Genomic DNA, 17,756 nt, shown 5'->3' with positions numbered 1-17,756 from the left:
TACATATATGTATACCCATATATACACATGGGAGCATGCATGTATGCATGCACACACAACATACATTCCGAAAAAAAGTTCTAGGGTTGACAAAATGGTTTGACAGGTAAAGTTGTTTGTTGCCAGACTTGACCACCTGAATTGGAACCCCTGGTCCCATATGACAGAAGGAGAGAACCAACCCCTACAAACCATCCTCTGACCCCCAAATGCACAGCATGGAGCACACCCGCCATCAACCCACACAGATTAAATGAATAAATACAATTGTTTAAAATTTTAAGTGCTAAACTTCAGTGTGAAGAATAAAACCTGTGGATATTCATCACATCAATGTTTACAATGACAAAAAAACAGCAAACACCATGGGTGTCATGTGACAGAGATTGACTAAATAAAATGGCATCTTCCTTAGCATGAGTGGCAGGCATCAAAATGATATTGTAGAGTTACTTAACGACAGAGAACATATTGCTTATAATACAGTATTAGATCAAAACACCAGTTTAAAAATAGGTTAATCTCACTTTTAAAAGGATATGTGCATGTGCACACAAATGTGTGTAAGAAAGCATCTGTAGGTTTCAAATAGATGTTTCAGAAGGTAATGACTGTCACCCAGTTAATGAGAGGGCACAGAAGTGTGTGTGTGTGTGAGAGAGAGGGGGGGTGTCTGTGTGTGTGAGACATGATCTCATGTAGTCTAGGCCTCAAACTTACTATGTAACTGAGGCTGACTTTGAACTCCTGATTCTCTTGCTTCTGCCTCCTACCTGTTGGCGCTACAGATGGGTACCACCCCACCTAGGTTAATTTTATTTTATGTGCAGTCTTCTCTTTATTTTTAACCTTTCCCACAGTGAATGTGCAATCATTTCTGATCAGAATCACACACTCTTGTTTTCTAATGACCTTCACAGTTAAACCTGCCTATCTGGGGTTCTCGCCAGTCTTCATGTCACAAGAAATGGAGCAAGACTGGAGTTTTAGACATATCTAGAACATTTCAAGCTAATAGAGATAAAAACAAGTCTAAATGGGGTGGGAATGTCCCAAGAGTACAAAGCTATAATGTGTCGCTGGTCTAACCTAGGAGCTGTACCTTCTGTGGCCCTCAAATCATGCCCTGACCTTTATCTACCAGAGGACCCTGCCAGTGATGGCCATGTTTACTCTCCCCCTTGAAAGTGCAGTAATGGGAAAGCAGAGGCTGCAGCAGCATAACATGGACAAGGCAGCTTTGGGGAAAATCGCGCTGCAGCTTGAAGCCACGCTGGAGAATGTCACCAACCTTCGGCCAGTGGGTGAGGACTTACGGTGGTATCTGAAAATGAAATGTGGTAACTCTGGTGAGATTTCAGAGAAGTGGCAATATATCTGACTGATGGACAGTGTGGCATTGGAAGGAGGCCTTGGCAGTGCCTCCCTGGAGTGCAAACTGTATGCATGGAAAAAACTCCATTGAAATTCTGAGCAGCACCATCAAGTCTTACAATGCTGAAGAGAATGAGAAGTTCAAGACAATTGACTTCCAGCCCCAGTCCGGGTTTGCTGCTGAAGGTGTGGAGTCAGGGACAGTCTTCAGTGACCTCAATCTGCAAGAAAAGGACTGGATAGACTATGAGGAGAAGGCGCGGGGGTCTGTGGGGATCTTCGAGGTCACCCATCGGTTTGTGAAGTGCTGAAATGTGTTCCTACAAACCTGCTTGGAAGAACTGAGAGGAGAGAAAGGGCCCTGAGCAGCAAATCCCACGGAGGCTTCTCATCGCGATCTCCTAGCACCTGTACAAATCTGCACAGTCTGCATGCTGGGATTTGTCACGGTTCTGAGTCCCACCAATAGAGCCCCCACTGGTGTGTGAAGGCAGTGTGTGCAGTACTCCCTCCGCAAATAAGAATGGACTCTGGAGGCCTCTACTTTCTAATGGCTACTCTGTACCTCATCCAGTTTGCAAAATACACAGGAGCACGCAGCCTATAAAGGCTCTCCAGCTCTTGGGAAACAGGCAGGTCCACCTACAAGCTCAAAGGCTTGAAGGCTAAGAGGCACCAAGGGCAGAGAAGTCTGTGGAATGACGCTGTGAGCCCAGCAGCTCCAAACAAGAACATCATGGCTCTCCAGTAAACCCAGGCATCTGTTAGCTGCTCGCTTCACCCCAGACCTCAGTCCTGGCATGTATCCTTCCACTCTACATTCCTGGCTGATGGCTAGCCTCTTCATTTGCTGTGATAGAGCCCTTCCTGTCAGAGTCAACACGGAAGCTCTTCCTCCTGTGGAATCAGACTCTGTGACCCCTGAAGCACTGCTCGCTGGTCCTGGCTTATCCCTGTGGCCCATATCTGTACGTTCTGCTTCCAGACAACTCTTTGGAGTGAAGACAGTATCGTGACCTGCTGAGTCTCCTGGAACCAAAGATTGCCCGCACAGCAGAGTTGGCCAGTGTAGTACTAGGCCAGGAGGATACTGTGCCTTCATACTTGGAAACCCACCATTTGGGAAACCTGTTACATAGACTATATTTCTCCAATATTCTACTGGAGCAGAAACAAAGTTTTTTTTTTTTTAAAAAAAAAGAGCGGTACATGGCTGTTTTTAAGCCAATGAAGGCAATTTCGCTGGAACTGATCATCTCAGAAGCAGGCGAGTGTAGAGGCCTGCAATATCTGTGCTTAGCAGCACAGCCAGGCTTTCAACCACTAGGTTCGAGGTCGCCTCACCCTTTGAAAGTCATGGTTGTAGCATCAGTCCAGGGAGAAAGCATATATTCAACCAAGCAAGTGATGACCTTCCAGAGAAAGAAAATGGTGTTTTGACGTGGTCAAAATTCCTTGCATGGCAATAGTGCTGGGCAGAAGTGGGACCCTACAACTCTTCCCTAAGGAGTGAGACTCCTGCCAAAAACAGCCACGTGAAAAGTGACCACTAAGGACCCAAGTGGCGGGTCATACATATACAAACAAAATCATAGCTCACAACCATGCAAGATTTGCAAAGTTCTACAAAATGGGATGTCTTAGTGGTCTAAAAACTGAATTTCAGTATTTAAACTGAATGAGTTGTCAAGACAAAAGGCACCCTTGAAATCTGATCTCTGCTGACCCGGTGTTTCACACATGTGAGCCCCTGCCCCCCACACCCCCGTCCACACCATGAGAACAGTGCTGGGCATGGAAGGAATCTCTCAGATCACTGGTCAGCCACATGGCCCCACAGGTCAACTCAGTTCCAGCAGGGAACACTATTCTCTACAGAGACGGGCACAGTTTACCTTTGACTAGAGCAGGACTGATTTGGAGACATCCTCCCTCTCTGGGCACTGCTGTGTCTCCCTTCACACAGGTGCCACAGACAACTCTGGATCATTAACACTGGGACATTGGGACGTATGAGCCAGATACTGAGAGCGATCAGATCTGGGCAGGACAAATACACCCACTGTGCTGCAGTCTTGTGAGCCCCATGGTATGGCACTCGGCCTGCTGGAGCGAGTCTTCAAAATTAATCCTCAGTATGATAGACAAGATGTGACTAAGGATCTGTTTAGGGGAGGGGTCAGGCCTGGGATGTAGTGTAGCTGGTATAGTCCTTCCCCATGTGCACAAAGTCCTAGGTTCAATCTGAATAAAGCAGATATGGTGGTTTAGACCTGTAATCCCAATATAAATTCACCCTTGGCTACTGTGGTAGTTTGAATGCATTTGACCCTCACAATCTCATAGGGAGTAGCACCATTAGGAGGTGTAGCCTTGTTGGAGGAAGTGTGGTCTTGTTAGAGGAGGCTTTAATCCAGACTTTGAGGCTGGAGGGTACATCTTTAATCTGGGCCACACCTTCGGTGGGAGCGGGCTTTGAGGTCTTTTTCTCAAGTTTCACTCCATGTGACAGTCAACTTCCAGTTGCCTGCAAGATGTAGGACCCTCGGCTATTTCTCCAGCACCATGCCTGCCTGCATGCCGCCATGCTCCCGCCATGATGGACTGAACCTCTGAACTGTAAATGAGCCCCCTCAATTAAATGTTTCCTTTATAAGAGTTGCCATGGTCATGGCCTCTCTTCACAGCAACGAAAACCCAAACTAAGACAGCTGTAGAGTTGCAGGCTAGCCTCAGCTACATGAGGCTCTCTCAAAGAGTAAATTGGGGCTCTAGGGAGATGGCTCAGTCAATAAAAGTACTCGAATTGAAAGCATACAGATACTAAGATCCCCCGCACCCACAGAAAAAGCCAGCAGCAGTGATGTGTGTCTGCATTTTCTTCAGTAGAATCTCAAGCTTAGGAGAGCCAGCAGGCACTCTCAACAAACACCTTCGTGCCAGGTGAGGAACCCGGAGTTAGATCGGACCCTGGCCCTCCCAGGTCAGAGCCCAGGGTACAGAAATGGCAAGATGGCTGTCTCTGATCTTCTCCCATTTGTACTGAAGATAGAATGGAGACAGAGATGTCTCGTACGGGCCACATACAAGCAAGCATGTGTGCACGCACGCACACATCTAGGAAAAGCAGCTCCATCACTTGCTTACAACCAAATTATCCCATTTCCTGACCTTAAAAAAGAACAGCGGGTTTCCTTAGAAGATTTCAAACCTTATTAGCCACAGTGGGGAATGATGCTTTAATGGGACTATGATGGTCTCAGCCTCGGGTGTCTATGTACGCTGCCGTATTACTTAGCAACACCGTGGCCGTTTAGGTTTAATTTCCTAGCTTTCCTGATAAGGGGACTGCAAATGTAATTTGTGAGGCTGCAAGCTGGGCAAACCTGCAGGGCTATTAGATGAGTCACTGGGTGAGCCAGGCGACTGTGCCCGGCTCTGTGGAAGAAGAGAGATGAGCTCCGATCTGCCGGGACTGATACCGCTGAGGCAGACACAATTTTCCAGGTGTCTAGGAGCTTGCTTCCCTCCTCCCCTCCTGCTTGCTGGGCTGGTGCCATTATTCATTAAGGAAAGCGTCGTTCAGCTCTCAAATCCGGGTACAATGATCTTCAAACTCTCCGGATTCTGCCCGAACGCTCAGAGCTTGGCGAGATGAAGCAGCAAAAGTAATAGCCACAATAAGAAGGATAAACGGCTGGGAGAGCAGCAACAGCAATATTGTAAGCACTTGGTAAACACTGCATTGTGCTTTATGGGAAAGATCTCTGTTATGCCCAGAAAGTAGGCATCACTGTTACTCTGTTTTCCACTGAGGAAGCCAGGGCTCAGAGGGTGGCCACCAGCTATAAGGCAACAGAGAGCTGGGGACACGGCCACTCTCTGAACACAGCATGGCCTACCTAAGGACCCAGCTGTCCTTCAGCCCCTACCAGCACAACCATGCTTCTCACTGTTCTCCGCGGAGCAGGAAACCCAAGTTTTAATACAAATTTATATGAGTTGGCTAATTCAGTTATTTGATAATACTTTGAAAACCAAACCCAACTGGTCTGCCAACCAGATTCAGCTGCTCCCCCCCACCCCCCGGGGGGATTGGCTACGTATTTACAATCTTCTCTGTAGAACAAGCAAGCGTGATCATCAAAAGACCCACTTCAAATGGGATCTCTCCTTCCAGGAGTGGCTGGTGTCCCAGGCCTTTTAAGGCCCTCCTTCCGTGTGGCACCGCCCTCCTTCAGTGTGGCACCGCCCTCCTTCCATGTGGCACCGCCCTCCTTCACTGTGGCACCGCCCTCCTTCACTGTGGCACCGCCCTCCTTCCGTGTGGCACCGCCCTCCTTCACTGTGGCACCGCCCTCCTTCACTGTGGCACCGCCCTCCTTCACTGTGGCACCGCCCTCCTTCACTGCGGCACCGCCCTCCCATCTGCTTCCGCCACGGTTGTCTCCTCTCGTGCAGCTCACCCTCACGCCGTCTCCAGATCCTGTCCGCTCCACCTTTAACACCCAACCACGATCAGACTGTTTCTCACATCTCCAGCGCGACTACCCTGGTTCAAGGCACCACCATCTCTGGCCACCAGCTCTGCCCCTATTTCCCCCCCTATTCTGGTCTTACCAGAAACAGCCCAAGTGTCCCTGTTGAACCTGTTTAGTCCAGATTCTCTGCTCAATGTGGTTTAGTGGTTCCTAACCTGCTGAGTGAAAGTCGGCATGCTAAGTGGCCACCAGGCCCCTCCTGGTGCCACCCCACCTGCGGAGATTCATCTTCCCTGTACCCCAGATATGTTACTTCCTCTTGATTCATCTTCCCTGCACCCCAGATACGTTACTTCCTCTTGACTGTTGTCATTCCCACCCAGTGAATGATAGCCTCAGGCCCGAGACCCTCACTAAGCCCCCGAAACTTTTGTCTATGTAACCTCTGGGCTCTGTTCAGTCTCCACCAAGCTAGAGACGGTTTCCTGGACAATTTAAGGAAACAGCAGTCTCACCTTATCTTTCTCATTCCTCACTACTGCCTGCCTCCTCTATTGGCTCAATTATCTGCCCTCTAAGTGGAGCACAAAACGGGGAGTGTGATCCCTTCTTCACTGTGTGCCTGGCATCGGAAAGCAGGCCTGGTGCCTACAACTGTTCATTAGATGTTTGTTAAATAAATAAGAGAGGCTGTTCCCACAGGGTGCCCTGTTAATACTCTTGAGTACAGCATACACACCGGCCTCATCTTGGCCTCTTCCCTCATACGTACCTGAGACAGGGGAGGTCTGTCCTCTGCCTATTGTCACCACCACCTCCACCACAGTCCCCACTGAACGGAAGGAGCTCAGTGTGTTGCCTGAGTGATCACTGGCTGGAAAAGGACACGGGACTTCTGAGTCACCGGTCATTTGTGCCTTGTCCTGGATGAACTAAGGAACATGAATAAGCAGTCATGATACTGCTTAATTTCATAATCAGCCGTGTTGAGACATGGAGGTTTGTGTGAGGGCAGAACATTCTAGTCCTTGATTATAAAACTAGATAGAGGAGCATTGCTCATTTATCTATAGAGTTTGCATGTGAACTTGTTGACCTCATCTTGGTACTACTACTTCTTTGAACACTTACATACAGCTGAGGTCTGGATGCGAATGGACCCCAAAGAATCATATGTTTAAATACTTGGTCCCCAGTTGGTGAAACTGTTTGGGAGAGATTGGGAGATTGGCCTTGTTGGGGAGACGCATCGCTGGGGGCTGGCCTTGCCATTCCCAGTGTGCTCTCTGCCTCCAACTGCTCCTGCCACCACGCCTGTGCTCTGTCATCATGGACTCTAACCCGCTATAATCACAAACACTTCCTCATGAGTCGCCTTGGTCATGGTGTTTTATTACTATAGAAAGCAGTTAAACCATATATCCCAGGAAGGTAGCTGCAGTTCAGTGTTTATGTCAAAGAAACACTAAGGGTTGATCAAACTACCAAAGACAGAATGTTGGAAGCGACAAGCTACGAATGTCTCGTCACTCTCGGATCTAGCAGCAGCTTGATGGAACGTTCATTTTCACGGATTTTTAAATTTTCCTATTTTCCCACTACATTCACCTATTTCATCCCTTGGAGGTCAGAAAAGAAACTTGATTTAAGTTTAATCTCCTTAAACTTAAGACTTGTTTTGTGACCTAACCTAAGTTCTAGCCTGAGGTGCTATCCTTGTTCACATGATAAGAAACTGTATTCTGTGAGACACCAGGTTTTTATCAGAAATATAGGAAGGAGTGAAATCATAATTTCAAAATGCTAGGAGAAAAACCTGTCAGCATAAGAATGTTATGCGCAGAAAAAAATATTCTACAAAAATGAGAGGCAGCTGGGGAGATGAGTCAGTGGGTAAGGGGCTTGCTATACCAGCATGTGACCCTAGTTCAGATCCTTAGTACCCACATAAAAACAGGGCACAGTGGTGCACATCTGTGATCCCAGAATTAGGGAGCCAGGTGGATCCCATGAGTTCTCTGTCCAGCCAGCCTAGACAGGCTGGAGATCCCAGGTTCAGTGAGAGACCCTGTCTCAAAAACAAAGGTGGAAAATAATCAATGGAAACACTTGAAGTCAACCCATTGTATCCACATGCACACTGACCCACAGGAATACATGCATATAGCACACACATGCACACACGCGTACTCTCTCTCTTTCTCTCTCTCTCTCTCTCTCTCTCTCTCTCTCTCACTCTCTCTCTCTCACACACACACACACACACATACACACAAGATGGAGACTTCCCTAGACCAACAAAACTAAAAGAGTTCATCACCACCAGATCTGCCCTGGAACCTAGAGTCGAAAAGGAGTTCTCCAGTTGAAATCAAAGGGTGTAAGTCAGTAACACAGTTGCGTGGGAAAGTACTAAACACATTGATACAGGGAAATATGTAGCCACATATAAAACATGGTATCACAGTAATGGGAGTGAGGACATCACTGTTGAACACATAATAAACATAAAAATATGAAAAATAGCTGTAGCCATTATGTTAAAAGTATGTTAAAAGATGCATAGTATGAATAGATGCAAAACTGTTAAATCAATAAAATATATCATTTTTCAGGTGGTTGTAGCTACATTGTCACTAGTTGACAGTATACTGTTAATATATTTTATGTGTGTATCAAGAAAATACCTGTAGACGTTATACAAAAGAGAAAAGAAGCGAAGCTTATTGCTTTAGCTCTTTAGCCGTGGGGAAAACCTGTGGTGAATTTTCTTTGATGATTGATGTGGGGGGGCCCAGCTCACTGTGGACCAGGCCACCTCTTGGAAGGTGGTGGTCTTACGTCCCATAAGAAAGAAGGCTGAGCAAGCGCTGAGCCCTAAGTCAGTAAGCTGAATTCCTCCATGGCTGCCCTGCTTAAACTCTAGCCCTGACTCCCCTCAGCATAGACAACCTAGAAGTGTAAGATGTAAATAACCCTTTCCTCTCCAGGTTGCTTTGAGTCAAGGCGTTTATCACAGCATTAGACACCAGCATTAGCAAAGAGAATGAGACGATGGGAGGAGACGTGAGATAAGGAACAAAAGACAGTTTTTAAAAAGTGAAGTAAAGCTTTTTCCCCTGCCGCCGCCGAGTTGCACGGAGGCGGAGCCACGGGTGCATTCAAGATTCGGCCTCACCCGTAATACACTGCCACGGCCGAGGAAGGCATTGCTGCTGGAGGTGCAATGGACGTCAACACTGCTCTTCAAGAGGTGCTGAAGACCGCCCTCATCCACGATGGCCTCGCACGTGGCATCCGCGAAGCTGCCAAAGCCTTAGACAAGCGCCAAGCCCATCTCTGTGTGCTTGCATCCAACTGTGATGAGCCTATGTATGTCAAGTTGGTGGAGGCCCTTTGTGCTGAGCACCAAATCAACCTAATTAAGGCTGATGGCAACAAGAAACTCGGGGAATGGGTAGGCCTCTGTAAGATTGATCGAGAGGGAAAGCCACGGAAAGTAGTTGGTTGCAGTTGTGTAGTGGTTAAGGACTATGGCAAAGAATCTCAGGCCAAGGATGTCATCGAAGAGTACTTCAAGTGCAAGAAATGAATAAATAAAAATTTTGGCTCAAAAAAAAGTGAAGCAAATTGTTAAAAATCCAGAAAGATAAATACATTGATAGATTAACTTAATAAGAAAAAGAAGGAATACTCAAATAAAATTAGAAATTAATGGAAGACAATATAGCTGATGTCAAAGAAATTTTAAAAGGACCATTCAAAACTACGATGACCAATTAATTATACACCAACAGGCTGGATAACTCAGAAGAAAATAATTAATCAATTCCAGGAAACACTATATATACCATGAAGAGACAGAAAAGTGTATGTCATCCATACCCAGAATAGAGACTGACTCGTTGGCCAAGATCTCAAGAGAAGTTCATTCAAAAGTCCCACAAGTTTAAAATCAATGCCACTCCATCTAACAATCTTCCTAAATGTTCAAGAGGAATAAAGAATTAAGAGGTCAGAATTATTCTGGCATCAAAGCCAGACAAATATACCTCAGGATAAGCATCTACAGACCTGTGTCTCTGATGAACCTAGACACAAAGCTTTAATGGAATTTAAATTCTCTGGTTCTTCACTGATAATTTTTTGTAACTCAACCAAAAACCAAATTCAACCAGTTGATGTTTGCCTTGGGGAGGTAAGAATGGCTCAATACCTCGAAAACAATGAACAGTTTAGACTGAATGGCTGAAATTTCCCCGCTACTAAACCCCCACCTCTGGCAGCCTACCTGGTCAGGTGGATTTACTTACAATAGTTATGGTTATGGCTTAGATCTGAAATATTACCCACAGGCTCACATGTTGAAAAATGGTCCCTAATACATTTCAGAGAGGGGACATTGTGAGTGATGGACCAACGAGCGTTCTGAGTTCATCAATGGATTGACCCACTGATAGGTTCAGAGCTGATGGTAACTGAGGAGGAGGGACCTAGTTTGAGGGAGTGGGTGGGGGTGCTCTTAGGAGCTGTTTTAACCTAACCTTCTCCCTGGCCCTTCTCTGACTCCTGCTTCTCTCTGCCTCTCCCTCTACCCTTCTCCTTTTCTCCCACCCTCTTTCTTGCTGGCAGCCTCCTCTGGCTGGGTCAGCACCACTGTCTTGCCTCAGGCACCAAAGTGGGAGTCAGCCAGCCAGGAACTGAAACTGGAAAATGAAGTCGCTCTCTCTGTTTTAAGTGCATTTTCTCAGTTACATTTTCCCACAGTAACAGAAAGCTAGCACAGTATACAGAATTATTGCACAGATTTTGAGGAAAGAAAGACAAAAAATAAGAAAATTTAACTAATAGTTACTAAATTATAAGTGAACATTAAGGTAATATTTTCTATCACTTGCATATTTTGCAGAAAGCCAACTAAAACAGAATCTGACAGAAGTAATAGCTCAATAAATATTTTCTAAATCATGAGTGTTCTCCTTTAGTTTCTTTTTTCACACTTTGATGGCTTGGTGGTGTCATATCATAAGACATGCTATGAGAATTCCACTGTTGACTGTGTCTGCCATTTCAAGTTCCTAATATTATAAACTTCAAAGTAAGCGTCTTCACAGATACACATGTGCACACACATGCCCCGCATTCTCTCTTCCTGGAAATCTCCTCTTGCTTTCAGATGAGTCATCTGCCACTGTTTCCTGAGCCCTGATGGCGGTGTGTGATCTTTGAGGAGTTATTTCTTCTCCATTTTCCTTGCTCTTCATCCTCTCCCTGGCTGGCTTCAGCTCTGGGGATGACTTGAGTCCGTCTCAAGCAGCCCAGCCCTCTTTCTGCTCATCTTTCCCACAGAGACTTCGGTGAGCAGTCCTGAAGCCGATGGCTCCTCTGTCTGCCTTTCTCTCCTTGACGCCCACTAATAGTTTGCATTACTGTGAAATGCCCCTACCAGGCTCATGGGTTTGGATACTTGGTCCTATCTAGAGGCACTGTTTGGGAAGCTGTGGAACTCTGGGGAGATGGTGTTTGTTTTTTGAGGCAGGGTTTCTCTGGGGGAGATGGGTTTTATCTGGGGTAGGTGGGCTTTGAGATTTCTAGATCAGCCTCCCCTCCTGTCTCAGATCAACATCCTGTTTCTCCAAGACATGAGAAGGGGCGGAGTCCCACCCTCATGCTCCTGTGACTGTGGAGTTGATTGCTGTTTTAGCAGGTGGGTCTCTTGGAGGCAGATACTATAGGCTATAGCTTGCCCCAGTTCCAGCCCAACCAGTTGCAACCTGCTGGGATATAAGCAAGGTGTGTCCCACTTCTGTCCCTACAGGTCCTAATGAGTCTTCCCAGGCTCAGTGGGCTGAGATAAGCCTCTTCTCCCTTCAGTTGCTTCTTGTCGAGTATTTGGTGCTAGCACTGAGAACCGGGGCTACTCTGTCCACTCCTGGTAGTGGGCATGCTCTTCAACTCGCAGCTTCTAAACTTCTCTACCGTCTCTTCCCCTCAGCCTCGCGTGCACTGCCCCGCCTTTGCCCAGAGGTAATGTAGCCCCTATGATGCCCTTCTTCCGATTCGGATCACAGCCCCAACGCTGCTTGCTTGAAAGCCTCCTCCTAGCTTTTCAAGGCTTTCCACTGCTTCCGGGTCCGTTCTTGGACCCTCCGAGGATCTCTCCAAAGCTCTGTCTCTAGAACTCTGCATCCACTGTGGGACCCACACACACTAGAGCTCTTCATTGCGTTGCAAACTTGCATCTCCGTTGCAAACATGTATCTCCACTGCTCACACTGCGCCTGAGTCTGAAAAGGCAGGACTGTCTTCCTTGCCTTTGTATGTCCACAGACAGCACAGTCAAACCTAAGGGAGCAAAGGCTCTACACAGGCATCTCGGGAAAGTGTCCTCACCGCAGCGGTGCCAGGAAGGAGCCTGCAGGGTTATTGCTCTGGGCAGGTAGGACCTCACTCCCAGTATTTACCTAGGCTTTCCACCTGTGAGAGGAAAGAGGGCCTGACACCCCAGAAGCCTCTTGAGTCCATACCACCAGGAGTCTCGGGCCAAGGTACCCAATCCAACCGTCTTGCACCAGAGAGCCCAAATCCCTCCCTCTACAACCGTCAATAATGTGCTGGTTGGTTTTTGTCAACTTGAGGCACACCCAGACATATTTGGGAAGAGGGACTTTCTATTGAGGAATTGCTTCCATCAGATATGGGAGTGCCTGTGGGGTGTTTTTCTTGGTTAGTGATTGATGTGGGAGGACTCAGCCATTACGAGCAGCCCCACCCCTGAGCTGGTGGTCCTGGGTTCTATAAAAAAGCAAGCTGAAACAAGTTGTGGAGAGAAAGCCAGTAAGCAATATTATTTATGGTTTCTGCTTCGGTGCCTGCTTCCACGGTCCTGCCGTTAGCTCCTGTCCTGATTTCCCTCAGTGATGAACTGTAACAAAACAAACCCTTCCCTTCCCAAGCTGTTTGGGTCATAGCGTCCATCACAGCAGCAGAGGGTAAGTAAGACAGACTGTATCTTTCCCTTGCCAATAACACTAAGTAGTCACTAAACTATGGCTGCATTTGCAGGGATGTCGCTAAACATAGACACTTAAAAATACTTTAGAGGAGCCGGGCAGTGTTGGCGCACACCTTTAATCCCTGCACTCGGGAGGCAGAGGCAGGAGGATCTCTGTGAGTTCGAGGCCAGCCTGGTCTAAAAGAGCTGGTTCCAGGACAGGCTCTAAAGCTACAGAGAAACCTTGTCTTTAAAAAAAAAAAAAATTACAGGGACAAGGGAAATGGCCTCTTATGTGAAGTGTTTGTACACAAGCATCAGAATCTGAGTTCAGATCCCTGGCACCCATGTGAAACCCAGGCATGGAAGCATGCATCTCCAGGGCTGGGATGGGCATGAGCGGATCCCTGGAGCTCACTGGTCAGCCAGTCTAGCCAAATCAGTGAGTTCAAGGTTCAATGAGAGATCCTGTCTGAAAAGCTAAGGTTGAGAGGAAGACACACAACTTCACCCTCTAGCCTACATGTGAGCACACACATGTATACACATACGCACACATGCACAAATGAATAACACATACGCACACATGCACAAATGAATAACACATGCTCACACACAAATAATTGAGAACAAGGTCAGAAAAGAAACAAGAAGGCTAATTCTCCAAGGTCCAATAGGCCCTCAAAGCCCTCTGAGGCAATCCCCATGGCTGTGATTTCTTGCCTGCTCCACAAAAGCTCCCATAGCAGCCCAGATGGCTGGATCTCTTTGCTGTGCATATGAGGGGACCACATAAATGTGTTGGGTCCAGAGCAAGTGTCGCCATTGACAGGCGCTGGCCAGTTCCTATCCTCCACCTGTTTTTACATGTTTTAATAATTGAAAAAGCAATATTTCATGACACATAAAAATTACATAAGGGGCTGGAGAGATGGTTCAGCAGTTGCTGCTCTTCCAGAGGACCCAAATTCAGTTCCCAGCACCCAGGCCAGGAGGCTCACAGCACATGGGATCTCTGCTCTCTGCTCACCTCCTTGGACACCTTCCAACACATGGTATACAGAGAGACATGCACAAACAGTCCTGTGAAATCCAAATGCCAATGGTCATAAATAAAATTACTTCAACACACGGCACACTGCTCCACTCATGTATGCCCTGGGGTTGTGAATGAGAACTGCCCCATGTCTCAGATGTTCGGATGCTTAGTCTCCAGGGCGTGTTTGAAAGGGTTGTAAGGATGGCCTTGCTGGAGAAAGTGTGTCCCTGGAGGTGGGTCCATGCCAGCCCCAGTCTCTCTCTTTCTGCCTACAGGCCAGAATGCACTGTTCCAGTGCCTGCCAGAGTGCCACCATGGTCCCCACCATGATGAAATGGACTGAACCTCTGAAACTCTAAGCTAGCCCAATGTAATGTTCTCTTCACAGCGATAAAAGAGTGACCAAGACATTTTCTACAGTGAATTTCACACTATGATGCCAGAGTAGACCAAAATCATGTTACCTACAAAGTGGAAAATATTTACTACCAGGCTCTTTCCAGAAAAAGGTTGCTGGTTCTCTGATCCAGACTGCTCAACACCTGTGAGTACAGAGAAATGAAGATGCAAAAATTCAAGCCAGGTAAGATTGTCACTTTTAACAAAGTAAATAGGCCTGAGTTGTTGTTGCTTTTGTAGATTTCTTTTTAAAACCATGGGCATATATGGGGTCAGCATATAGGTGTGTACACATGAATTCAGGTGCCCTTGGAGACCAGCTGAGGGCATTGAGTCCCCTGGAGCTGGAGTTACCACCTGACATGGGTTCAGGTCCTCTGGAATGATCTGTATTCTTTGACTGCTGAGGCATCTCTTGAGCCCCATGTGTGGTTTTGAGGTAGTGTTCACTATGTCCCCTAGGTTGGCCTCAAACTCCTAAGGTAGCCCTTGGCTAGTCTGAGACTGTGTGGTCCCAGGTTAGCCTCAAACTCCTAGGGTAGCCCTTGGCTAGTCTCAGACTGTGTGGTCCCGGGTTAGCGTTAAACTCGTGGCAATCCTTTTGCCTCCTGAGTGCTAGGAGTATAGATACCTAACTTTTGATCATCAAATAGTGACAGAGAAAACGTGTCTAACTGAAGGGTCCTTTGTCTCTTGTGGCCCCACCTCCTCACTGAAAAAGACAGGTATCTGTGAGACTTTCAGCTATCGCCTCTACAAGTTACTTCACCAAAAACTTACCCTTCAGTTGCTCTTCCCGGCTGGTCAGTTTAGATGCTGCGCAAATGGTTGGACAGCGGAGAATGGCGCTCACACGGTGGATAGCTCAGTTTTCAGTTAACTCAGCAGCTGCTGTTCAACTGTGACTATGTGTGTATTTCTCCCAGCAAACACAAGTGAAGCCCTAGAGAATTCGCTGTCTCCTTCTTGTGTTCTTTTTCTGCACATTTGAAAGCTTTAGTAGGGGAACTCCATGAGACAAAACTGTGAGAAGTTCTAGGTCTTCCTTGCTTATAGTGCCCTGCAGATTATTAGAGCGATTATATATCTACAAAGCAAATCCTACAGCCCAGGTGTCCCCCTCAAATGAGCAGCCACAACCACTTTATCTGTTTGGAGAGCACTTTGTCCTGATCCGCCTGCCCTTCCTGCTTCAGACCCTGAAAGTAACAGAAGAGCAAGAAGATCATGCTCCCAGGTCCACATTTGCTCACACACAGAATGACGAATGCTTTGAGGGTTCACAATGAGAACCAGCCAAGTCCTGCCCAGCTGAGAACTGTGCTTGGCATGAGCTACAGAGATGAGGTGAGCAGTGGGTCAGGGAAGAAGGACCCTAAAAATCAATCCAAATCCCATGGACCATGGCACATGCTTTGTGCTTAGAATAGACTTTATAATATATAAAAACTTTAAAATACTACAATAAATAACCATATACACAGGAGTAATCTTAATATGCAGAGAGAGAGAGAAAATAAAAAAGCCCCCAAAGTAGAATTGTTGGGACAAAGTATATATGACATTGCTGTTGTTTTAAACAGCATTTATACAGCATACATATATGTATAAAGATACTTTAGACTCTGATTTTCTTTGTCCATATTCTATCTATAATTTCTTTACTTAAAATATGCATGACTACATGGTTAAAATTAAAGTATATCTTTGTAAATTAATTCCTCCAGGTTAACTGGGGACTAACTCATCCTAAATTAACTATTTGATAAAATACCTCCCCACTTACATTTGCTTAAGGACAGTCTTCTGCATGCCATCTACCTCTCTACCCCACACAGGGGTGACATCCTCTCTATTCTAAGTTCATTCTCCACTCTGTTGTTTATAGGGACTGCAGACCCTCAGACCCTTCAGCAGAAATTTGAGCTCACAGCACAGTCAGATCCCACTGACATCACTGCAGACCACTAAGCACTCTGACCCCACAAAGGAGACAGGATTATCTAGCTTACCCAGCAGGAAAAAAATGTATATTTTCAAAACAGGGAAACTGACCCCCTCCTCAGAGATGACTTCAAACAGAGAAACTGACACACACACACCACCTGCCAGAGATGACTTCAACTTCAAGAAAAACAATTTTTATTAAATGTTTTGCAAGTATCTTTTGAGTTAGATAGAATCTTTTTAACAATGTTGGCAAAGCCTTGCAGTCTGCCTATAGCCAGAAAACCTAATAAGAAAATATCACTGGGGGAGGAAACTAGGGTTCGAGTTCAGTCAGCAGAACTTTGTCTACCATACACCAACCCCTGGACTCGGTTCCCAGTGCCACCTTAAACCAGGGAGGTGGTACACATCTACACTCAGAGTGAAGGCAGGAGGATCAGAAGTTCAAGGTCACCCTCAGCTACACAGCAAGTTTGAAGCGAGCCTGAGCTATACAGAGATCTTACCTGAAGAAGAGAAAAAAGAAGAAGAAAAGGAGGGAGGGAGGGAAAGAAAAAGGGAGTGATGAAAGAAGGAAGGGAGGGAGGGAGAAAGGGAGTGATGAAAGAAGGGAGGGAGGGAGGAAAGAGGGAGGGAGGAAAGGAGGGAGGGAGGGAGAGAGGGACGAGTAGTTTATGATTTGGTAATGTCACTTACTGGTAGAACATGCAGAGCAGGACCTTGACATGTGCTTAGTGTATATGTAGCATGCATTAGTATGTATATGGTATATGCTTAGTGTGTGTGTGGCATGTGTTTAGTGTGTATGTGTAGCAAATACAAGGCTTTTTTTATTTTAGTTTTGACCCTCAGCACCAAAACCTGAAATATACACATATTGCCTCAGGCCCACAAGCAGTGCTTCTAAAATGGACAGCAGCTTTGTTAAAATGGAAATCCGCATGCTATTGCATTTGGCAGCTTCAGTAATCTGAGTTTCACTGAAAACAGTTTCTCCAAGAACTGGACAACCAGAGAAGAGGAACATGTGCCCCTTTCCTTGTAGGAGAATAGCAGCAATGCCTGGGAAGCTGTTGGGGACTGCAGACCCTCAGACCCTGAATTTGCTGCGACCCCTTGCCTGCCGGAGTAAACAGCTTGTTTTCCTGTGCCTGCAGCTGTTCTGAGCATGAGACCCTCATGAGTTTCTGATGACAGGGGAGTGAGTTCTGGGGGACTTGCAGCTGAGAAATCCTGAGAGCTATGGTCTGGCCATTAGTCAAGGAGAGCCCTATATAAGCTGCCCTGGAACACAATAAAGGGAGCATTCTTGTTTCAAGGATTCTCTCTCTCTCTCTCTCTCTCTCTCTCTCTCTCTCTCTCTCTCTCTCTCTCTCTCTCTCTCGTGTGTGTGTGTGTGTGTGTGTGTGTGTGTGTGTGTGTGTGTTTAAGTCTCCAGGCCCTTGCTCCACTCGTGAACCGTCCTGTACAGGTGAACGATACAGGAAGCAGATCTGATGGTCCACATTCCAGAACTTTA

At 46.6% G+C, this 17,756-nt stretch overlaps 1 protein-coding gene and 1 pseudogene across 1 annotated transcript; both read left to right on the top strand.

Annotated features, from left to right (window-relative positions):
- Positions 1 to 1,195: 1,195 nt before the first annotated feature.
- Positions 1,196 to 1,685, top strand: LOC130884717 (CXXC motif containing zinc binding protein-like; annotated as a pseudogene).
- Positions 1,686 to 9,057: 7,372 nt separating this feature from the next.
- Positions 9,058 to 9,462, top strand: LOC130885131 (40S ribosomal protein S12-like). Its single transcript, XM_057786548.1, has one exon. It carries the CDS (start codon positions 9,082 to 9,084, stop codon positions 9,445 to 9,447), a length of 366 nt encoding a protein of 121 aa, XP_057642531.1. The 5' UTR covers positions 9,058 to 9,081; the 3' UTR covers positions 9,448 to 9,462.
- The last annotated feature ends 8,294 nt before the right edge of the window (positions 9,463 to 17,756 follow it).

The sequence above is a fragment of the Chionomys nivalis genome, chromosome 12 (assembly GCF_950005125.1).
Source record: "Chionomys nivalis chromosome 12, mChiNiv1.1, whole genome shotgun sequence".
In the NCBI taxonomy this organism is placed as follows: Eukaryota; Metazoa; Chordata; class Mammalia; order Rodentia; family Cricetidae; genus Chionomys; species Chionomys nivalis.
This window is presented reverse-complemented; position numbering and strand designations above follow the sequence as displayed.